The sequence below is a fragment of the Podarcis muralis genome, chromosome 5, assembly GCF_964188315.1.
Source record: "Podarcis muralis chromosome 5, rPodMur119.hap1.1, whole genome shotgun sequence".
NCBI classification, from domain to species: domain Eukaryota; kingdom Metazoa; phylum Chordata; class Lepidosauria; order Squamata; family Lacertidae; genus Podarcis; species Podarcis muralis.
In genome coordinates this window covers 29,132,942-29,157,677 of record NC_135659.1, presented here as the reverse complement: position 1 = coordinate 29,157,677, position 24,736 = coordinate 29,132,942, and the positions used below count along the sequence as shown (strand labels likewise).

At 43.5% G+C, this 24,736-nt stretch overlaps 1 protein-coding gene across 5 annotated transcripts in view; it reads right to left on the bottom strand.

Moving 5' to 3' along the window:
* AGL (amylo-alpha-1,6-glucosidase and 4-alpha-glucanotransferase) overlaps window positions 1-24,440 on the bottom strand; it is a 47,955-nt gene extending 23,515 nt beyond the window's left edge. Inside the window, exons 1-15 of one of the 5 annotated variants that reach the window (XM_028732768.2) lie at window positions 24,327-24,440; window positions 23,184-23,333; window positions 19,091-19,301; window positions 16,109-16,275; window positions 15,251-15,454; window positions 12,650-12,831; window positions 11,286-11,397; window positions 9,747-9,867; window positions 9,043-9,145; window positions 8,831-8,928; window positions 6,942-7,081; window positions 5,887-6,074; window positions 3,429-3,552; window positions 1,804-1,967; window positions 684-785 (exon numbers count right to left, since the gene is read on the bottom strand). In XM_028732768.2, the coding sequence (XP_028588601.2) occupies window positions 684-785; window positions 1,804-1,967; window positions 3,429-3,552; window positions 5,887-6,074; window positions 6,942-7,081; window positions 8,831-8,928; window positions 9,043-9,145; window positions 9,747-9,867; window positions 11,286-11,397; window positions 12,650-12,831; window positions 15,251-15,454; window positions 16,109-16,275; window positions 19,091-19,301; window positions 23,184-23,265 (1,998 nt within the window). In that variant the 5' untranslated portion in view covers window positions 23,266-23,333; window positions 24,327-24,440. The other 4 variants (XM_028732769.2, XM_028732765.2, XM_028732767.2 and 1 more) reach the window with 4 other exon arrangements.
* Window positions 24,441-24,736: the final 296 nt, after the last annotated feature.

Here is a 24,736-nt window from a genome sequence, read left to right as displayed (position 1 = left end):
TCTGCAGCACGGTGTTCCAAATACTGTAGCCACACTTGATTTAAAACATCTGCTATACCTCCTTCGATTAAATATTTCAAGGTGGTTTACAAAAACTAACAAAAACACTCAGAAGAACCAGAACACATGAGTAGCAATTATAATGTGGAGAATTTAAAATATCAAAGCGAGTAAAAAATATAAAACAGGCAGTCAGTGAAATTTTAAGGAGTGGCAAGATACGATCTGAGTAAGCAGGGCCAGTCAAAACTCTGAATAATTAATAAATAATAAAAACAATAATTTATTACTTATACCCCACCCATCTGGCCAGGTTTCCTCAGCCGCTCTGGGCAGCTTCCAACAAGATATTAAAAACACAATAAAAGATCGAACATTAACAACCTCCCTAAACAAGGGCTGCCTTCAGATGTCTTCTAAAAGTCAGGTAGTTGTTTCTTTCCTTGACATCTGCTGGGAGGGCGTTCCACAGGGAGGGTGCCACTACCGAGAAGGCCCTCTGCCTGGTTCCCTGTAACCTCACTTCTTGCAGTGAGGGAACTGCCAGAAGGCCCTCGGAGCTGGACCTCAGTGTCCGGGCTGAACGATGGGGGTGGAGACGCTCCTTCAGGTATAATGGATGGAAAAACATGCCAGAATAATTCCAATGACATGAAAGAGGAACCTACTGCTAACATGCATACCTGATGTGGTACTAGTTCATCGTATCCTCTAGTGCTGCCTGAGGCACAGCAGGCCATGGAGACGATAGTTGAGCTGGGAAGGGCATCATATGCCGACCGATGCTAACAACGAGAAGCGTGTGTATGAATTAAGTAAAGCCCAGAAGACTAAGTGATTTTTTAAAACAGAAAAATCTGACTTTCACTCCAAAGGCACCTTGCATGCAAGTGGGAAGGCACCATTCTCTCAGTGTCTCCAAATTAAAGCAATTCTCCCTCTCCCACAGCAGCTCATATGTTGTGTCCCAGACCTTTCATGAGGACACTCTCCCTCACCCTTAAAAGAGAATTTGGGGGCAGCATGGGGCTACAGTGAGGGGGGAGGTGGAGAGGGAGTCATACCTACATGGCTCAACTTTTAGTTCCATAAAACTGAATGCAACCCATGGCACCAGAAGATGGCACACTGTGGCTCTGCAGAATTTGTAGAGATTGTGTGCAGAGGATTCAATACGACTCACTTTGAATACGTAGGATAGCACCGCAAAGTTCAACATTAGGTATCAAATAACTTCTCCTACTGCATTTAACATTTTAACTGTCTGCCATTGTAATTTTTATGTCTTTGAGGTTTTGATAGCATGATACACACACACACACACTCACTCACTCACTCACTCACTCACTCACTCACTCACTGGTACATTGGTTTTTGACCGTAATCCATTCCAGAAGACCATTCGAGTTCCGAAATGTTTGGAAACCGGAAGTTCAGTACGGAAGCCTTGATACGGAAGCTGCGTGGCACGTTCAACTTCTGAGGCATGTTCAAAAACTGAAGCGTTTACTTCCGGGTTTACAGTGTTAGAAAATCAAAATGCTCGTCAACGGAGACATTAGAAAACCAAAGTACCACTGTGTGTTTGTGTATATATACATGTACACACACACACACACACACACACACACACACAAACACACACACACCTGTGCCTAAAACACTTAAATCCCATACACCTTAAAGTACTATTAATTACCTCTCATGAATTAATAAACATAATAAAGTCATTTATAGTGTCTATATAGTTTTAATAAGCTGTTAAAACAGTACTTGAGCAATCAAGGCAGCTATGTTTCTTACCTGAATTGGACATTCATTATCATGTGTTATGTCCATGAACAACGCATGAGCAATAGCAGGCATTAAGGGCCTCAGGCGTGGCTGAACGAAAGACCCAACTGGCTCTCCTCCAAAGCGATAAACTAATCTCCCCTCTTCATGACTGTTATAAGCACTCATTGCCTCTAGAGAATGAGAAAAACCCCTTACGTGAGCATTTATACGAATAATCATTCATCGAACACCAGGTAAGACTGTGGGACTTTATAGAGAATGCTTTAATAATCACTCCAGCTACTTACAGCTAGGACTGTCAATATTCCAAAAACACGTTTAAGAGAGGCTAGACTCAATATGGTATGATGAGTAGGAGACAGCTGCCCTCCTTGTCCAATCTCTTTACAACTTGTAGAACCCAATACTCGAGCCAGTTAATAGACGTTTTGTCTATTCAGTGACCCCACAATCCTATCCCTGGATTGGAAGGCAAAATGGGTTGCGCCAGGCTAGGAAAATTCCACATATGAACAGTCTGGGCATTTCTTTCTTTCTTGCATGGAATGGATGGTGGAATTGGATGGGGTGTGCATTAACCTAAGGCTTCCTTGTCCTTGCATCTGGATGAGAAAAGCACAATCTGAACAGGTCTAGAGTCTCAAAGTGTGCTAAGAAGGAACAAATAAAAATAAAGTTTTATGCTGAACCCTAAAACATATACTGAGCACAACGTAAGACAGTCCCTTAACCATGGTGATACACCACAGAATCGCACGCTCCCTTCTCACCATATCCTGGTTCACCCACTCTTATACCTATATTTATTTTCTTTCAGAAAACTGATATACCACTAGATTGTAAGGAAAACCTCAGATCTTTTGACGATGGGTTATGTAAACTTCGCCAGGCTTCTTCTTAACCAGGGCTTGCTGTTGTCAAGCCCTGGTTAGTAAGCCCTAGTTAAAAAGGAAAATGGTCAGCATTAGTTGTGATTAAGGTGTGTGGCATTGCAACCTAAACCATGGTTAGGGCTGGTAGGGAAAGGGCAGAGCACATTCATACTCCAGATAGGAGAAAGTAAATAATAATAATAATAATAATAATAATAATAATAATAATAATAATAATAATAATTTTTTATTTCTACCCTGCCCATCTGGCTGGGTCTCCCTAGCCACTCTGGGCGGCTTTCAACAGAACATTAAAAACAGAATAAAACTTTAAACATTAAAAACTTCCCTAAACAGGGCTGCCTTCAGATGTCTTCTAAAAGTCGGGTAGTTGTTTGTTTCCTTGACATCTGATGGGAGGGCGTTCCACATGACTCATCCCTGATCCCTTAACCATGGTTAAGAGACAAGCGATGTGATGTCTACACAGGTTGAAGATGAGAAATGGGTTCTCCAGGCACCAGTTCATACAGCGATGTATGAAGAGGTGGCCATCACAACTATTTCCATACACAAGATACCCTTTCCTAACAACCACAATGCTACAATTATCATGCAAAGAAGCCATATTGTTGAACGCAATGTCATGTGCTTATAATAAACGGATGCAGAGTCGGTGTTTTGCACATCCTTCACTCGCAGCGTATCATGCCTGAATTCAGGGTTAAGAAAAGGAAGAGCAATTTGTAGCAAGCCTACCTCTGATCAGAGAGCTAATGCCCAGCTTATTCACAAAGATATTGTCCAGCTCCTCGCTTCCCGTGAACAGTTCAGCCACTACATACAAGTTGGGCCGCAATTTTCTAGCCGTGTCCATCATGTACTGCGAAAAGCACAGCCAAGGAAGCGACAGACAGGGGGGAAAGGCAGAACAGGAGAAAAGAAAGGATGCAAGGCTAGGCATGGATTTGGGCAACAGGGAAAATGCCGCACAGCAAAGAGACAAAAACGAAAAGCCCAAGATTAAAGAACCAAAGACATTCGAGTTATGAGAGATGCATGAAACGTTTGCACAAACCAAGGATTCGGGAAAGAGGGCAAAAACCCACACATGACAGGCCGGCAAAGAAGGAAGAGGGGAAGGCATTGAATTGGCAAAAGGACACAAGAATAAATGCAAATAAGAACACAAAGTTAGTTCCACGTAAAGAGATTTTTGACTTTCATATATGTATACAAAACACAGCAATCCTGCAACAAACCTTTCAAGCATGGTTTTGGTACCTCTAATCAGACTGGTAATCCCAAGGCGGTTGACAAAGACATTGTCAATGACCTCACTTCCCGTGAAGAGTTCTGCTATCACGTAAAGATTAGGTCTGACTGACCTGGCTGCTGCCAGCATCTCCTACAGATCACAATGCATTTTTTTTATATTAAAAAAATCAGCTTCCTTACAACATGTGCTTTCCAATAGCATATGGCACAAATGCTACCCAGTTACAGCACAGTTCTTAAAACAAGCTGAAGAGATGAGAATGTGTGCGGGGGGGGGGGGGGAGTGCAAGGAGTGGGCATGATTCTGCCAATTTTTAACTCTTCAACTGAAATAGTTTTGTGACTTTAAAATGTCCTCCAGCTTGCCTGGATCCGTTCCATAATAACTGTGTGCAGAAATGCAACTGTGGATCCCGTAACAGGATAAACTTTTGCAAAGATTATACACAAAATTATCACTCTGAAATTTTTTTGTGGGGGGGGGGATTTATTCATTCCTAGAAGGAAGAATAAAGCTCAAATATGTCAAATTAGAAACTTAAATATGTGCTCAGCCTACATATTGAAAATTTGTTTCTCTGTAATTTATCTCACATATTTCTTTGTGAGTAGGTCCATTTTTGGCAACAGCCAAATTAATCACAACAGACATCAAGTCTAACTGCTTTCAGCGGCGCTTATAAGGCTAGCTTTGCAACTGGACCTCAAAAAACTGTGTATAAATTCTGAGCAATGTTTTCATCTTAACCAGTGAACAGAAAATGAAACAGCACACGGATGGAAAAACCTACAATATATATTGCAACATGGTGTAGATAAGAAGGCCCTATTCTAACTCCTATTTTTCTGTGTTTTCCAAGTTCATTTACTGAAGAACTCATTGTTTTACGAGGTTAGATACTTCCAACCTTTGCTTATTTTCTATGTTATCCCATCACTCTCAAGGCAATGTGTGTGTATAGTTATTCAAGTTATGTCACCTCACAGAAATCCTGGGAAATAGCTCCATCCTTCCAATGTGACCTAACTGAAAATCATCCAGCAAGCTTCATAGCTGAGCAGAGATTTCAGCTGAGCAGGTTGTACCTGCGCAAGTCTAACAACTCCCAACTACTGCACCACAAAACCCACGACTCTGTCTGCAGTCCTACAGACATTTACCCAGGAGTACGGCCCATTGAACACAACTGGACTTCACTTCCGAGTAGACATGCACAGGGTTGCACTGTTAGGCTGCTATCTTTTGCACTCTTGCCTGGTTGCAAGCCTCACTGAGCACGCTGGGGGTTTACATCTGAGTAAGATGCCCAGGAAGGGACGAGGTGGCGCTGTGGGTTAAACCACAGAGCCTAGGACTTGCCGATCAAAAGGTCAGCGGTTTGAACCCCCATGACGGGGTGAGCTCCCGTTGCTCGGTCCCTGCTCCTGCCAACCTAGCAGTTCGAAAGCACGTCAAAGTGCAAGTAGATAAATAGATACCGCTCTGGCGGGAAGGTAAACGGCGTTTCCGTGCGCTGCTCTGGTTTGCCAGAAGCGGCTTAGTCATGCTGGCCACATGACCCAGAAGCTGTACGCCGGCTCCCTCAGCCAATAAAGCGAGATGAACGCTGCAGCCCCAGAGTTGGCCACGACTGGACCTAATGGTCAGGGGACCCTTTACCTTTTAAGATGCCCAGGACTGTGCTGCAACTGCACGCAGCTGAGGAAAAAACAGCAGCTTTTCTACTGCTAACCTGACCAAAAGAACCCAGGATCTAGAAAGCATGTTCAAAAAGCCCTGCACATGCAGCCGAGGAGTCAGAAAAATGAAACAGGATGAAACATTTGTGATGAGCATCGGCTGGAACAGACCTAAGTTTTAAAACGGTTCCAAAGTTTTTCCTCTCTCTTGTGTGTTTGTGTACACAGTTGCAAAGGAGATGCTTAAATTTTTCTATACCTCAGCTACGTTAAGAGGCGTCGAGTGACAGTTGTCAAGACGCACTCCATGGAAATATTTGGCAGTCAACTCAGTGTATTTTTTCATGTGAGCCCAGAGATAAGGGCAGTCTTCTGGTTTGTTCCCGTAACGTAGCTTGACACTGTCACCCCAGCAAATGAGTTCTCTTCTCAAGTAAACATGGGAACCTGTAAAAAGGGGGAGAGATACTAATTTGTAGTGTTGTAGTGTGGTTCTCAGCATTCTTACCAGCGATAGAAACAAAGGCCATTTCAACTTACGCCAAACTAGAAAAACATGTGGAACTAATCTGTGTAACATCAAAACTCAGAATGGAAAGTTTTATTTATTTGTTTATTATTTCATTTATGAACCTCTTTCCACGAGGCACCCTGAAGCAATTTACTATAAACATATTTACAACTGTTAAAATTATTTGTATATATGCAATATGTACACACATGGGCGTAGCCAAGGAGGGGGCAGGTGCTCCCCTAAATAAATACAAATCAATACAAATCAAATTCCCCCCAAGCTTTTCCTGCAGGAAAAATCCTGGCTACGCCCAAGCACATACAATCAGTTTTAGAACAACAACAGTACAAAAATAATATCAGTTCAAATCTAAGCCCATCATACTTTGCAACAACTCTATTTAAGTGATCAGAAATTCCAAAGCTAACATGTGTTAGTTTATTTATTACAATTTAGGGGACTTACTTTTCCTATGCACTTATTGACATGATCGTAAAACATACTTGCACTGGTTCCCAACATATTGTACTTCATCACCCCAAAGTCTCTGCAATGGCAGCCTCACGTACAGCTTGCAATGCTATGGGGACAGGGGTGAATTGATCCTTGGGCAAAGAAATTCCCGAAATGCAGACGGTTCTTAGGAAGCCAACGTCTTATTGAAAGGCGTCTAGGAGACTATTCAAGGTACTGCAATAAGAAGCTGCAGTGTAACTGAGAAAGGGCACAACATCCCTGTTCACCTACGCTAGCAAAAGGCATTTAAAAAAAAGTTATATATAACTTTCAGAATCACCCACCTGGTTCAGCAAAATTTCTTAAAGGGTCATCTCCCATCACCCAACCGTTGTGGGCCATAAAATAACTTGCTTTGTCAGGTTGATGCAACATGCGTTCTTCTTCTTCCAGGGTTAGCTCTTTAAATGGGTATGTAAAGTAGCTGTAAAGTACGGAAAGTACTTTTTAGAGCCGAGGTAGCGAACCCATGGGCCTCCAGATGTTTGAGGGCTACATCATCCCTGCCTATTGCCTATGCTGGCCGGGCCTGATGGAAGCTGCAGCCCAGCCACATCTGGAGGGCCACAGGTTCCCCATCCATTTTAGAGCATCAGATTGTATAAAATGACAATTGAAATGCCTCGTACCAGAAAGAAAAAAAGTGTTTTTAATAATGGACGTCCCTACAATATTGTAAACCTTTTCTGCCACAACCAGCTTAATACTGGGCACTTTTGTCTGGAGTTGAGCTTTTTGTCTCTTCTAGCAAACTGTGAGGCCCAAATCCCACACATAGTAACCCACTACTTTATGAATATCAACAATCTCACTGAAGATTATATTACATCTACAATTTCACATATATAAAGCAAGTAGGTGGATGAATCCTGGCTTTCAAAACTTGTAAACACTCTTTTAAAAACGAATCTTTCCAAACAGTGAAACACAAGTTTTTAATTCAGTCTCTTGACTTAAACTATTTGTGTGTTTAAATTTCTAACCGCACCTCCAAAGGCCTTCAAGCCTTTAGTACGTTTAAGAGGCTTTGGGTCAAATGACTGATGACTGCCCCCCCAAATCTGGCATCCATCAACCCCTGCAAAAAGACACAAATCTCACTGCTCTAATTGATGAACACTGTGTGCAATATATATTATATCCACACACATGAACGCTCACCATTTCAGTGAAACTTCATGAACATCCAAAAACAGGTGCACAAGTGAAGCCACACAATCAAATTTAGATGACTGCCAACATTCAGCGGCACATCTTAGATGTCCACAGAATTTGACTGAATTTTTCAGTATACCTAGGTGAATGAAATTTTCAGTATACCTAGGTGAGTCCTTTCTTTCCTCCATTTGTCACATGCTGCATTTCAATGAGGAAGTCTCCAATGAACCATAGTTCCCCCTCTTACCCAAACCAAGAAACAGTGGCTAACATGTTCAGAACGAGCCAGGATTTTAAACAGACTTCAAAAGCTGTGTCTTATGATCCTACTTTGTCTTTAACCTGGCTACCAGAGTTGGATGCAACAGGAAGCTATGTTTACAACATAGGTCCTGGATCAGACCAGTACCTTCTAGTTCAGAATTCTATTCTCATAATGGCTAGCAGGATACCTACAGGAAGCCTGCAAGGACATGAGCACGCTAGTACTCTCCCATTCACATTCCCCAGCAGCTGGTATTCAGAGAAGAAGAGGAGGAGTTTGGATTTGATATCCCGCTTTATCACTACCTGAAGGAGTCTCAAAGCGGCTAACATTCTCCTTTCCCTTCCTCCCCCACAACAAACACTCTGTGAGGTGAGTGAGGCTGAGAGACTTCAAAGAAGTGTGACTAACCCAAGGTCACCCAGCAGCTGCATGTGGAGGAGCGGGGAAGCGAACCCGGTTCACCAAATTACGAGTCTACCGCTCTTAGCCACTACACCACACCGGCATACTGATTAATTGGAGACATCTAGGTTTAACACATGCATGCTGCAAAAGGAGAGAAGGGGCTGTGCGCATGTTTGAGTGAGGGTGTGTGTATATCTTGGCTTATTAAACAAAAATACACATGCCACGCACTCCAAGTCAGAGTCTTGTTCTACAATCTATACTTTTTGACGTATTACCAAACACCAACCATTTTTATCCATCACCAAAGACATTTTTTTTTGAGTGTAGAAGATATAATACCTCGTAACTAAAGGAAACTTTCGGGTTACGGGACCTAATTTAGGACCATGCCCAGCCAGTCGTTCATAGTTCACCGTCGCCACAATGCAATTGGCTGCCTGGAAGCCAATAAAAGCAGACATTTCAGCACAGCTTTAACAGTTCAGTGGATGCTACAAATAATGAACAAATGAATGCAAGCATGAATTTCAAAGATGTCTTATTGTTACAACCTGCTCTTGATGGTAGTTTGTCTGCCTGTACATTTCACCGTTTAGTTCTTCAACTCTCTTGCGGAACCAGTTACAGCATTCCTCTATTGCTGCAGGCCCATTGCTGAAAGCAACAATGCATGGAAACATTGAAATGCCACTCAAATAAACGTGTCGGGAGTTCTGAGTTTGATTCATGCACAACCATGAGGAAGTTGATGTCTCCTTACACTCCAATGTCAACATCGAGTTGATGCAAAATCAATCATCTGTGTCTAAGGCAGTCAAGGCCTATTTGTAAGCTTTTCTCATTCAAGCTACCTTTGATATCAAACATTCACCTTTGGTGAATCTGGAATAGTTTGTTCTGTACATCTTTGGCATTAAATATATGTATGGGAACAGCACACTAAGAACCATACAACATGTGACATACCAGACAATGAGCCTTCCAAGTGAGAACTGAAAATTCAGGTGCTAAGCAACCTGTTTCATACCAAATTGAGTGGGTGTGTTTTACGCAAATGCTACAGCCCAGCTGGACTGAACGAGATGTCACTAGCTGTGCAGTTTTTGCAGCGCATTTATTAGGCTCCTTGTTTTTCTGTGAATGGAGCAGACCCAATTTTCTGACCCTTGAATGACAGGTCTGACTCTCCCCTCCTAGAAAAGCATGTGCCACCAAGAAGTTTCAGTGTTTAAAAATACTTTGAGCAAGGACATACCTATGAGGTATGAAGGTGTTCAATGCAATGTTCATATCTACAGTACAGCCGAGTCTCTTGAATTCAGGATCCTGAACAATTGCAAGATGTTGATTGGGGTCAGTTTTAACTTTAGAACCACCTGTTGTAGATTTAAGAAACAGAATATTTTTAAAATGAGTTTAAAAGCATTTATTGCCTACATGACTGGGCAGTTCTTTATTATTCTGACAGCCAAGGAACTCACAGATCCAAATGCTAACCAGCAGTCTAACTTGTTGCACAGTGGACAGACTCCTTCCATTCTAAAATAATCAAAATTTCCCCACACACAAAAAGTTCACTTTCAGTGCTCCTAAAGCATAATAATAGTATAATAATAATTTATTATCTATACCCCGCCCATCTGGCTGGGCTTCCCCAGCCATTCTGGGCGGCTCCCAGCAGAATATTAAAAAGACAACAAAAGGTCAAACATTAAAAACTTCCCTAAACAGGGCTGCTTTCAGATGTCTTCTAAAAGTCAGACAGTTGTTTATTTCCTTAACATCTAATGGGAGGGTGTTCCACAGGGCAGGCACCACTACTGAGAAGGCCCTCTGCCTGTTTCCCTGTAACCTCACTTCTCGCAGGGAGGGAATCGCCAGAAGGCCCTCGGAGCTGGACCTCAGTGTCTGGGCTGAACGATGGGGGTGGAGATGCTCCTTCAGGTATTCTGGGCCAAGGCCATTTAGTGCTTTAAAGGTTTGCACCAACACTTTGAATTGTGCTCGGAAACGTCCTGGGAGCCAATGTAGGTCTTTCAGGACCAGTATTATATGGTCTCAGCGGACACTCCCAGTCACACAGTCTAGCTACCGCATTCTGGATTAATTGTAGTTTCCGGATCACCTTCAAAGGTAGGCCCACATAGAGTGTGTTGCAGTAGTCCAAGCGGGAGATAACCAGAGCATGCACCACTCTGGCGAGACCATCCGCAGGCAGGTAGGGTCTCAGCTGGCGTACCAGATGGAGCTGGTAGACAGCTGCCCTGGACACAGAACTGGCCTGCGCCTCCATGGACAGCTGAGAGTCCAAAATGACTCCCAGGCTGCGCACCTGGTCCTTCAGGGGCACAGTTACCCCATTCAGGACCAGGGAGTCCTCCACACCAGCCTGCACCATCTCCCATGTAACTTATGGTCATTTCTCAGCACGTATAACCATATGTACACAGACACATCCCATTTAGCTTGAGCTACTTTCTACACTTGAACTCTGGCCACACTGCAAAAGAAGAATAGGTAATCAGATACCAGGGCATAGACCCTCTCAAAGTGGCCTGCCAGGGACAGAGAAGCTCCGAATCTGCCCCACCAGCTGAATCCTGTTCCCCAAGATGCCCTATTGCCCCATGACAAGCTACTTTTGGGAATGGAAGGGACTTTTGAAAGTAGCTTTATTTGCAACATGCTACAAGAAAGGTAGTTAAAAGTTCCACTGGCCTAGCCAAAGCCAACCGCGGCTACCTGGATCCCAGGTGGGGTTTGTTCGTGCTGATAGTTATAAGGTTTTTTTTACCTTGAGTCAACAGAGTTTTAAATTGCTGGACTGCTTTGTTAACATCTACTTGGAAAAATTCCCATAATCTTAGCTTCGGGAAAATATCCTCCCAAATGACTTTACGGACATTCTGCAAAAATAAAAGCAGCACGTCAGGCAGGTAAAAAAAAATCAGTGACATATACAAAAAATTATTATAAATGCTCCTGTGCCAAAACTGTTCTGAGCCATCATTCCTTTATTACATACACAACACTCTGGGAGGCATTTATACTGTTTCACGGGAAAGAAAGCACAGAATCGAGCAGCAAATACTTTCTTTATTTAGAAAAACAAACAAACAGGGAAAGTTTTGAGCTGAACCCTAGTATATATATGACTTACTTTTATATGAACTTAAAGGTAAAGGTAAAGGGACCCCTGACCATTAGGTCCAGTCGTGGCCGACTCCGGGGTTGCAGCGCTCATCTCGCTCTATTGGCCTAGGGAGCCGGCGTACAGCTTCCGGGTCATGTGGCCAGCATGACTAAGCCGCTTCTGGTGAACCAGAGCAGCGCATGGAAACGCCGTTTACCTTCCCACCAGAGCAGTACCTATTTATCTACTTGCACTTGATGTGCTTTCAAAGTGCTAGGTTGGCAGGAGCAGGGACCGAGCAACGGGAGCTCACCCTGTCGGGAGATTCGAACCGCCGATCTTCTGATCAACAAGTCCTAGGCTCTGTGGTTTAACCCACAGCGCCACCCGCGTCCCTCATATATGAACTTATGAGTCACTATTCTACAAAATATTCACGGCAAGACCACTTGCAATACAGAGCCAGAAAGAAAACCTTTTTAAAAAAACCATATACCCTGGAACTACAATGGGCAAAGCCTGTTTTGTTGCAAAACAACACTTCTCTTCCTTGTGCAACAAGACATCTCTTGAGGAGGCAAGAGCAGGAAGAGAGGAATGGAAAGTCCTGCTGTGCAAACAGGAGTCTAATTTAAGATTATCAGATGTCCCCCTTTCCCGGGGACAATCCCCGGATTTACAAATCAGTCCCCATACAAAATCCATTGAAGTTGAAAAGTGTCCCTGGATTCACTGGAAAAAATCTGGTAACCTTAGAATTGCCACATATTGGATCTAACCCAATATAACTGTACTTAAAACAAATATTACAAAGTGCAATAGAAAGGATTAGCATACAGATGCCGTCTTTTTTGTTATATAAAAAGACTACTGCCGTACTGAAGGAAATGAAGTTTTAAACCTCCCTCAGAAAGGCAAGCCAAAAAGCGAAACGGTTAGAAATTCCACAGATTATAAATTAGACTTCCCTTATATTCAGTGACAGCACGTGTTATCAAGCGATATATTACGTGTTTATTTCTTACATTCAAGTGGTGTTCGTTCTCAAGCAGTGGAGGAACTCCTTTGTCGCTGCATTTCCCACCAGCCACTTTACAGGTTAAATGCCACAGGGCTCGGTCCAAAAGCCAGGCTGGTTTCAAGTGAGGAGAATTAACAAGGTTGTATGCACATTCTGGATGCTGAGTTATCCATTCACTATTTGAAGCTAGGGAAAACAAAGAGATACACAATGAGCAAGGGGGAAAAAATTAAATATCAAGCACATAGCACCTCAGGATGGCACTTCCATTATCCTGCCAATTACCTCTATGGACTGTATGTATAAAAGTTAATATTCTGAACGGACAGGAAACTAGGAAGTCTTACATTGGATATGTCACACTTAGTATTTTTTAAAGGTGCTTCTTGATTTCTTAATGCAGAAAACGACAATGTACAGAATTCTAAGGCATCTCTCATATTTGTTTACTGCTTACTGTCTACAGCAGGCTTCCTCAAACTCGGCCCTCCAGATGTTTTTGGCCTACGACTCCCATGATCCCTAGCTAGCAGGACCAGTGGTCAGGGATGATGGGAATTGTAGTCTCAAAACATCTGGAGGGCAGAGTTGGAGGAAGCCTGGTCTACAGAGAAGTCTAGGAATACTGCTGAAAGTAAAAAACTCAGAAGAAGCTGAGCACATATATTCTCCTCCGTTCAAGAGTCACTACTGGGATATTATAAATCTGTTCGTTCCACAGCGGTGAGATTTGTTGCTCATTCTTTTCTATATGAATCAGCAACCAAGTGCTAAAGCAATAAAGCCTTGCCAAGTTTCAAAGTCCATATCTGTAGCTTGGCCTTTTGCCGGATGCAGTTGGCAAGTGAGTTTTTCAATGGCGGCAATCAGCCAAAGTTATACCTCTTTTCTAATGTTAACTGATCAGGTGTTTTTCCAGTAACCTGTCATTACTAATCAGCCTGACGCGAACACTCACAGGTATTGGGGAGGCTTCAACGTAGTGCTAACGAGATCGTTCTCTTGGGCAAGCAGAAATGATTGTGCTCACAGAACGATCTATCTTTCCCTCCCATCATGAGGTGATCTGGGGTTTTTCCTGACTCTCCAGAGCAGAACTGGGGGAGATGCAGAGTTACACATGGGGATAACCATTGCACTAGTGGCAGTCCTTGCACTGGCTTCCACTAATGGAACCTTATAGCTGAATCCAGCCCTAGATCTTTCAAAGTTTAAATGATGTCCTTCATACATACTTTGCAATGTCAAGGAAGGCATCAACACTAATTTTTAGCCACTCCCCCCCCCCACTGCCATAAAATCATTTCCCAGAATTCTGAAGAGCACACACGCAAGTTATGTTCCTTTTTGGGGAGAACTTTGCCAACTACTGAAATTGCATTGCTTATTAAATTTTGTAATCAAAGGAGACAATGTTGAAGGACCCACACCTAGGAACTAAGGAACTCTGCAAGTTCTCAAAAAATGGTTATTCCACTGAGTGAGACTTGTGCAGTTCTCCGGGGATAAATGCAAGCTCAAATATGCATTCATCACTTGATAGCTGTAATATATCCAGTGATGTTCTACATCTCAAACCATCATCCAGACCCAAAGCTTCTTCCGATGCAAGCAGTTCAAGGTTCACCAGCCCATCATTGAGGTACATGTGTGTCTCAATATGGCTGCTGGAGAGGGGCTTTCAATAAGTGCTCTCTCTCTCTCTCTCTCTCTCTCTCTCTCTCTCTCTCTCTGTGTGTGTGTGTGTGTGTGTGTGTGTGACACATAGGAGTGGCAGAAAGTAAAGCCTGGCCCTTGCATGGATATCAAGGAAACAGAGAAAACTGTCTAGGGAAGAACAGCACCTCTGTTGTGGTGCAAGTTGCTCTTCCTTAACCTAAAATTGTCCTCCAACATTGAAACTCAAGATCCTTTAGAACCTGGCATTCTAAAGCCACGAAGATCTTACTTTTCACGGAAGGTCTGACCTTTATAAACATGGAGCTCTGCCATCAGCGGTAAAAGCAGCCAGCCAATTGAACTGACAAAATGAGGCTGCGTTCCACTTGGACACTTTCGTCAGTCTCTACTTAGCAGCACAAATGCTTCTATTTTTGCAATACTTTTGCCCAGTTCTGAAAACTGGCATGGAAATGTCCTCCACCCCACCACCCCCTTTCAGAAACTGAAAAAAGAAAGGGCTTTCTTCTCTTGGGTAACGGAGACACAAGGTTTTGTGCTTGCAGGAGCTGTTACCCTCAAAGCATTTTGAAAACAAGTGAATTAAAAATGTTTGAATAGTTACAAATCTTAAGATCACTGCCAAACACTATCCCCTATTTTTTTCCTTCTGGGTTATTTAAGTAAAATACAGTTTTAAGCAACACACAGAGCCTAGAGGGAAATTTTCTGCCTAGCTCGAACTAATTCTTAAAAATATATTTTAAAAATTCTCTTTTTATACTCCTGGACACGACTGGTCTTTGTGAAGTTTGCACATGCACGCCAAAGTTGCTGGATACAAATGTGTGCATTTGTTAAGTGCAGTGGATAAGACAGAGAAACTATTACCCTATGCATTTTCACCCTTGAGGTTAGATTCAAATGAAAGCAAAAATGAACATACCAGTGTGATTGTAGACTACATCGGTAATACAAAGCATATTCCATTCATTTTTCATTTTTTCCACTAGTTGTCCAAGCTCACTCCAAGAACATTTTTTGTTAGGGGTTGAAAAATCAGGATTTATTTCCAGCTGATCAGCTAATGAATAACATGATCTTGATAAACCAAGTTTCTGGACAGGTGTCAAGTGAACCATGTTGTAACCTACAAAGCAATAATGAAATGTATTAACATGACACTTATAGTAGACTGGGCAGTTTTAAGTATTGAAGGTAAAGGTAAAGGACCCCTGGACGGTTAAGTCCAGTCAAAAGTGACTATGGGGTGTGGCGTTCATCTCTGCTTTCAGGCTGAGGGAGGTGGCGTTTGTCCACAGACAGCTTTCTGGGTCATGTGGCCAGCATGACTAAACTGCTTCTGGTGCAACGGGACACCATGACGGAAGCCAGAGTGCACAGAAACACTGTTTAACTTTCCGCCGCAGCGGTACCTATTTATCTACTTGCACTGGTGTGCTTTCGAACTGCTAGATTGGCAGGAGCTGGGACAGAGCAAGGGGAGCTCATCCCGTCGTGGGGGTTCGAACCACCGACCTTCTGATTGGCAAGCCCAAGAGTGGTTTAGACCACAGCGCCACCCGCTCCTTGCTGAGTACTGAAAGCAACACTTCATAAAACATGCAGCAAGCTTGGTGAAGCCAAGCAGGTCTGGGTCTGGTTAGCATCCAAATGGGAGATTTACCTGGGAACCATGTGTGTATTGCCTTGAGCTCCCCGGAAGAAATAGGATATTTAAATACAGTCAGTCAATCAGTGCTATGTACCAGAGATTTGATTTGGGAGTCAATGTGTTTATTACCAGATTCTTTTGCGACTCTAAGACGATCTTCCCATCCATCAAATGGTCCCAGACACTTAGCCAGGAATGTCTGGAGTGTAACACAATCCAGGGGCAATTCATGATTGTCAGCACCAACACGCAAAATAGGATCCACAACTATGTAACCTCCACCGCTTTTCTTATCTCTGCAATAACACACACACATCTTTGATCAATACAAAAGCAAATAAATGCTGGAGTCAACCACCTATTAATACCAGGACCTAACAATATATTTTTTGCTTGCTATTCTAAAATTATTTTAATGTCTTTAAGGGAATCAGAAATCATTTACAATACTTTGAAGCTCAGAAGATACTGCTTTTTTAAAAACCCTTTAAGCCTGCAAGTCTATACTCACTATCCCGGAAGAGTCAACCCCACTGTATAATAGAATTGTTCTTAAGAGAAGCCAAACATAGAATAAAAATTGTTGAATGGCTGAAATAGGAATGCTAGTCAAATGCATGTTTTATAAAGAATCGAGGAGTTTCCCCCAGGAACCATCTCAAATTCACCTGTGACCTTCCTGACATTGAGACTGTTTCCCTGCTGCTGCTGCTGCTGCTGCTGCTGCAATTATAATTATAAAGCAGTTTATAGCAGGCTTCCTCAAACTCGCCCCTCCAGATGTTTCTGGCCTACAACTCCCATGATCCGTAGCTAGCAGGACCAGTGGTCAGGGATGATGGGAAATGTAGTCTCAAAACATCTGCAGGGCCAAGTTTGAGGAAGCCTGATTTATAGTGTTCAAAATGCTTCACATGCCCTGTATGCCTCTGGACCACCCCCTCTAGTTGTGTTCAAGCGGGCCTTAAAGATTTTACTATTCCAAGTTGTTTTTAATTGAATAGGATGGCTGTCCACAATTTTAACTGCTACTGCTTTTATTTGTGGCTGGATAATTTAACTATTTTAAATTATATTTTTTTTATGATCCTTAACTGTGAATATCCCAGAGTCGCCCCTTGGCCCTGAAAAGCAATGATCAAAAAATACCCAAATAAATAAAATATTGGGAATCATAAGCCACTATTATGGCTTTGTTGCAGATTCAGGCTGGGATATGATGGCTTGCCCAAAGAGGACTTTCCAGCTCACACACAGCCATTCTGCCACAAGAGATGTAAAAGGTTTTGGTTTTTTGTTTTGTAAATTATTGAGATACAGAGTCTCTCCTAAAAATAGCAACAATAACATGGGTGCACTTTTAAGTATCTCTCCGTCTGAAGATTTATGCAAGCAGCTTGTAATCTGCACAGAAGTTTCCAGGATCTTCCTGCAGAGAAACTGTATGTATTCTGGGTCTCCTATTACATTTTCCCATACTGTATCCTCATAGCTGTCTGACTTGCAGGAGCACTTCCCTGCCTTTAGAGTAACCTGAGTAGAGAAGCCCAGAAAACGGGGCAAGGTCAATGAGCTGGTCTGGAACCTACTCTCTGCACCCAAAAGGCAGCATACCTCAGGAGTATTGGTGCGCTTGGCTGGCAAAGCAACATTGATGATATGCAGGTTTTAAAAACTCATTGTGGCGTTTCAAAAAGGAAAACACATATAACTATGACATGCACAACTGCTGACCTCTTAAGTCGCTGGACCAATCTTTTCCTGGCATTTGAAGATCAGCACTAACACCCAACGTTTATTGAAAACAAACGTAAAGGTTGTAAATACCACAGACTGCCTCCCAATATGACAAATCTAGCAAACAATATCTGAGAATTTAACTTGTAAAACAGTACTGGGCTCTTCTTTTAAATGACTTATAAACAGATGTGGTTTTACATTTCCTCTTTGACATTCACATGCAATAAGAATATGCCACCAATTTTTTTCAAGATGAAGGACTGCATTTACAATAAACCAGAGTTCTTCGTCTTCCTTTATTGGCAACTTCTCTTAATTTACATGTCAGCAATGCACACCTGAGGCTTGTGTGCCTCTTCTCAGCTCAGAAAGAGGCAGAGGACAAAATAGCAAATTTAGTCTCAACTTATATAGCCTTGTTATGTGGAGTGCCTTTGTCAAATGTTATCTTAGCCAAAGTACGTTACCTTCCTCGACTGGTTAGCAGTAATGTCTCTTTCCTTCTCCCCCCTCCCAAATTAAGTACTAGGGAAGGGGAGGGGAAAGGATTCTCATTAGGCCTGCAGCACATTGAGAGGGGAGGCTTAACTCTTCCTTCGCAGCTGTGCTCTCAACAAAAAACACCCCATGTTGCAGTTAGCTCTGGGAGGGAAAAGGCCCATTTGTGCCAATGTGAATTCCCTTCTCCCCCAGTGCTAACTGCAGCACAAGGGCACATTTTCACAACTGGAGAGGAAAACCTCCTGCTTTCACATGTTGTGGTCCAATGAGAACCAGCCCCCACTGTGCCTAGTATTTTTTTTTTAATGACCAACATATATTGTTGTTTGCTAACCACACAAGAAAGGTAGCATCTAGCTTTGCCTAACTCAATGTCTGAGGGAGGCACTCAACATAGTAAGTCAATACACGTATAGACCTAACTGCTTGACTGTTCCCCATCTCTTTCTGAGGTGGGGGGGAGACACACACAAACCTCTGCATGGAGAACCAGCCTTCTGGGCTATCTTAAGGTTGCGGCCTACTCCTCTGTCACACAAAAAGGACTGCCAGCAGGGTTAAGATGTGAACCACTCCCAATACAGTCGTACCTTGGTTCTCGAACAGAATGTGTTCTGTTCGACTCCCGGAACTGTTTGAAAACCAAGACGCAGCTTCTGACTGGCTGCAGGGGTACCCTGCAGCCAATCGGAAGCCAGAGAAGCCGCTTCCAAAAATCGTTCGGAAACCGGAACACTCACTTCCGGGTTTCGAATGATCAGAAGCCGATTTGTTCAGGAGCCAAGGCGTCTGAGATCGAAGGTACGACAGCATAAGAAACAGGAGGTACAGATGCAAGTTTATCATCCTCCGGAGCCAACCATTACTTACTCATGACTGAAATAATACTGGTATGACCCAGAGATCTGGAGATCTAGTTTGCAGTATTTGTCAGAATCATCTTCTTTCCCAGTTGGGTTGTGCCACGACAGGCACCTGAACTTGTGACGGTTGAACCCTTCTCCAGAAGTTGGGTAGTTGGTATGCACAGTAACGTGTTTGCCTTGCAAGGTAGGCCCCAGACGGAACTGTAGTTCAAAACCTGAACAGAGCAAGACAGGCAACAGTTAGAGAGCAAACACCCGTATCTTAAAATTTATCAACATGGAACGATGAGCCAACTGCCAGAAAGGACTGTTGAGGAAATGGCTGGTTTGTTTGCCTTGAGTTCTGTGGGTTCTGTTTATCCACAGAGGAAAGGAAGGGCTGCACAGGTTGAAAGACCCCAATGTGGTTATATGCATTAGCTCTCAGGGCAGATGAATGCTGGAAATTAAATATTTAGACATCAAACAGCTCCATCGATTGAGCTACAGATATGAACAGAACGGTACAGTTGTTCACTCATTAAGAGCCACTAATGACCAAGGCCTAGATCTTGCAAACCATATGCGAGAGGGAGCCATGAACAACAAAGAACAAAGCATTTAAACAAAGATTATTTTCTTTAAAAAACCAACACCACACAAAGTATCTGTTCATCCAAAACAAAACAGCCTTGGCTACTGTGGCCTCCAAAGCTCATAAAGTACTACACACAATTTACGAAATTATACAAGAGAGAAACATTTTATAACTGTTTCAAAGAAGATATGGAACGGAGCCAGCTCAAAAGCAATGCCAGAATGAAGTTGTACAAATATATACACGAGTAGTCCATGATTATTTCATCTGCATCTGTTTACCTTCATTTACTGACACAGAAATGAATTGGTAAGCAGCGTGAAGATCTTTGGGAAAGGCCTTTTCTGCAGTGGCTCCCTGTCTGTGGAATACTCTCCCTAGGGAGGTTCGGCTGGCGCCTTCATTTTACACTTTAGGCATCAGGCAAAAACATTCCTCTTTAAATAGGCCTTTGGCTGATTACATCCAATACCATCTTAAATGTGTTGTGGGGTTAGTGGTTTATTTTTGTTCTTGTTTTCATCATGCATTTTGCGGGGTTTTTTAATCTTGTGTTTTTGTGTTGTGAACCGCACTGAGATTTATGGATAGAGTATAGTATACCAATTTAATAAATATTGTAATAATAATAATTTGTTAAGCCTAAGGTTCTTTGCCTTCATAACAATGTCTATAAAAATAAATTTAAGATCAGGTCATTTGTGCTTTTGCTACAGGCTTGACAAGTTTGTTTATAGTTTGCTAAACATAGATCAGACTGCAGAGATGTTTGCTACCGATATCTTATTCCCTAAAACCCATGTAGACTAAAAATGCATAGCTCATATTAGTTACACCGTCTATCTGTTAGTTCTTTTTGCTATGTGGAAGTACATGGCTTTTTCTATTTTAAAAGTTTTCCCAAATCGTTTTTTTCTATCTTGCAGAGCAGAAATACAGATAAGAACTAGCTTCATTTTCCTTCACTGTCATAGTGCATTGCCCTTGAGGTGCTCCCCTAGCCATTTCCCAAATTATAAAATCAAATCACCTGAGCAAATTCCTAGTTTTAAAGGAGCATAATTTGTTAAACACAGTTGAATTATTTTTCGTTCTGGCTAGTTGTTGAGATCACATTACTATTTGGGTCAATTTTAACTGCTGTTGTTTATTGATTTTATGTATGTGGGAAACCACTTTTGAGACTCATAATTTATAAATGAAAAGCTGGAATTTAAGAAAATAAAAATTCAAAAATTTTGAGGTTTCAACAGTTCTTCGGCATTCAGCAATTAAAATTCTTACAGCCTGAACCTAACTATGCTTTATGTTTACTTCTTTTCTATGGAGGCTGTTGTCCAGTTTGTGTACTTGGGATTCCATGCTTTACAAGTAACATGGGGGTAAGTCTCCTTAACCTGAATGGAGCTTCCTTCTGAGCAACAGATAGCCTTGTTAATGTACAAACGAGCACCCAAGATGGTACAGATGAAGCAGGAAGCACAAATGCTTCAAACTACCTGTTTCCTAGCCTACATGGTCAATGAAGTACAGTGGTACCTCGGATTACAAACGCTTCGGGTTACAAACTCCGCTAACCAAGAAGTAGTACCTCAGGTTGATAACTTTGCCCCAGGATGAGAACAAAAATCATGCGCTGGTGGCACGGCGGCAGCGGGAGGCCCTGTTAGCGAAAGCGCGCATCAGGTTAAGAACGGACCTCTGGAACGAATTAAATTCGTAACCTGAGGTACCACTGTATTATTTTAGTATGTTCCCTGTCCAAGACTGCAGAAACATGTCCTGCGTAGAGGAGGTGTAACTTTTAAATTTTGGATATGATTTACTTCTGAGTAGGTATGGTTAGGATTGATTGCACTGTAAGTTCTACTGGACTGAACAGGGCTCACTCCCAGCTAACTGGGGCATTCGCCTGCAGTCCTAAACGTTACTGTAGCTGCATGGTAACCAATTTTCCGCAAGTGGGTGCTTAGCACTTGGGATAACATTTATGCAAGCCAACTCTGTGGACTTGGCTGCCAATTCTGCAGTCAGAACCCACGCACCAGCCTCTATCAACAGCGGCTCCAGTATGGCTATGATAACATTTAATGCGCCCTCTCTTGTGGGGGAATGAAAGTGCATTCCATATTTTTTCTAGTCTATGTCATTCATCCAAAAATGCCCTTCCTTACATTCCAAACTTTCAATAGAATCTTCTTCAAAGTTACAACAGCTTAAACTGTCATTGTACTTCCTCTTACAGCAGATGGGCCCGACTGAGGTCAGTTCCTGTGTATATCCCTCTGAGGACTGCAATCCTAGCATCTTACTTTCAGGATCAGAACGTTCTTCCCATGTTAGAAGATGGCACATCCATCTTAAGAAAAATTAGCTGGAAGCCAATCCCACTAACTGCTTAGAATTACAGCAGAAACCTTGGTAATAGATGTCCTTGATGACAACACTGGCAGATTTACAACTAACTGCAGGACTATAGCCATGTTTAGACACAGCTGCACAAGTTTATTCAGAAGAACGCTTTCATTGTGTTCACTGGGAATTGTTTACTAAGGGCACATTAAGATGCCATACCTCCAATGCTAAGGGTTCAGTGGCAAACTTGTGAATACTAACCCTGTTCCCATTACAAAACAGAAAAACAAATATGAACTGGCAGGTGCTAAGCACAATTTGTATGGCAGAAGTGATAGAAGTGGCTAATGCTTCCCTGCTTATTGTACCCCTGCCATTCCTGAGCTATTCTCTACCCACCCCTGTTTCATGCAGCGAACAGTACAATTTGAGAGCACCTCTGCTTACTGCTTTAAAGCAAAGAAATAGTGATCTGTTCTCTTTGACCTGTTTGCCAACACACCCTTAGTTTAGCCTTTAAGCGTTGTTGTTGTTTAAAAAAAGAACACTGCAAGCCTGGAGCCTAACTTATAATTAGTCAGTTTATGACCACTCAGAGGAATGCTGTATTCATAAACCATTTGAAAAGCATGGAGCAGCTTCAGAAAAATTAATGGATCATATTGACTTCTTTATGCATAATGCATACTCCTCAGCCAACTAAACTCTCATTTCTTAAATGGTTCCACCCACCTCTCCCATTGCCTCTTACGTCTGTTAAAGTACTGATTTATTTATTGAAGTTATTTATAATGTCAGTGTTCACAGTCCCAGCTAGATAATGCACCTAATTCGTTTCCTCCAAAGCCTTCCTCAAAACCCAACTTTTTTCACAAGACCTATTTCTTAACTCCTGGCAGCCATATGTGACCCACTTACCCAGAAGTAAGCTCCTCTGTTGCTACAGTCTGCATGCTGACTGTGTGTAAGCTGCTTGGGGCAGAGGCCTCTCCATTAAAAAAAATCTATTTTTTCCTCTGTAAAGCATACATCAATCTCTGTGCATAGGAAAACAGGACGAGATGGAAGAGTTTACAACTGTTTGACTTTCCTCTTGCACAAGGATCCAACGCAACTTGTTAAACAAAAAAACCCGAACACACAAGCAGCCGCCTGGGACACTGACCTTGCTCCAGCCGGAAGAGGGTCTTGTCCAGCTTTTCCATGTCGTTGAGAAGCAGCACTCTTGTCTGCTTACCGCGGGGCATCTTGGCTGCCTGGATTTCTCAGCCCTTGCAGGCCACAGAGATTAGCTTCGGAAAGAAAGGAGTGGCTCCTAGGCAAGCAAAAGACACATACACAAAATAAATAAATGAGCAGCGTTTTGCAGCAGGCAAGGGAGGAGATGGGCGCATGCAGGGGTCACCTTGAAAGTCCTCCTGAAGAAGTCACCCAGACGCAGGGGCACTTACATTTTTCACCCACCCCCTTTGCAATAAAACGACTCGGCAGAGAACGGTATCAGAGGGCCGGGCAGGAGGGAGGTGGGGGCCGGTGTGTGGGAAGGTTGCCAAGGGCGCGCAAAAAACCCCTTCTCTCCCAGCCAAATCTGGCGAGGCTGCAAAGCACCGAGGACCTCCGTGCGGGTCTGCAGGAGGGCGCTGTTCCTCTGGGGCCTGAGGGGCTGGCGCCTGTCACTCTTTCTCCTTTCCACCCCCCCCCCAACCACCTGCCCCACATACCACAATGCGACCTGCCCCGGCGGCGCCACTGAAGAGCCAGTCCCCCCCTATTATCCCCGCCTGCGATTGTCTATAAATACGGCGCGCGGCCTCTGGCCACTCACCCGGAGACGCGGCTCCTGCGCGCAAAGAGGGAGGCGGGAGTCGAAAGAGAGACGGACCGGAGAGAGGGAAGGGAGGAAGGAAGGAAAGGAAGAGTGAGGGATGCAGCCCCAAACGGGAGGAGGCTCGGCCTCTGCAAGGCAGCGAATAGCCCCGCCTGCCTGAAGGGCTTCCAGGAAGGAGGAGGCTGCTGCGCTCGCCCAGTGCAGGGAGACTGGCTCTAGTGGCGGCGCAGGGTTGCTCGGCTTCGCCTTTGGCATGCCCCCCCTCCCCACGCCCAGCGAGAGCTGCTCTAGCAGCAAAGGAAAGGGGGGAGGAGGAGGGAAAAAGGAGGAAGAGGAACTGCGAAGCCGAAGGCAGTTGCCGCAAAGGCAGTTGCAAAATGCGCCCTTTGGCTCTTCCAAAACAGGCTCTATTTCCCCGGCTGCCGGCTCTGCGCTCCGGTCTCCTTCAGCCCCAGGCGGCGTGATCATTTGCCATCTTACGTTTTCAGATGTGCTGGAAGCCGCCCAGAGTGGCTGCCCAGATGGGCTGGGTACAAGTAATAAAGTGGTGGTTGTTATTAGGAGGGCACCAAACTGGGCCAGGTTCCAGACCGGGGACTGTGGGCCTCCTGCGGTTGCCGGACTACAGTTCTCCTTCTTCCTAGCATTGGCCATGCTGGCGGAGGCTCATGGGAGTTGGAGTCCAACAATGTCCGGAGCTGAGCGCGCGCGCGCGTCTATTCCCTGCAATTGCAATTTCCCCCGAGCGCCACGGTGTATGGCATTGGGAATTCATGGCGGGGACTCCGATAAATGGCCAGACTGAGGAAGTGTGGCTCTTCGTGCTGTGCACCAAGTTGATATTCCGTGATTTTTCAACCACAGAGGTGGGGAAGGTGGTGGGAAGCGGG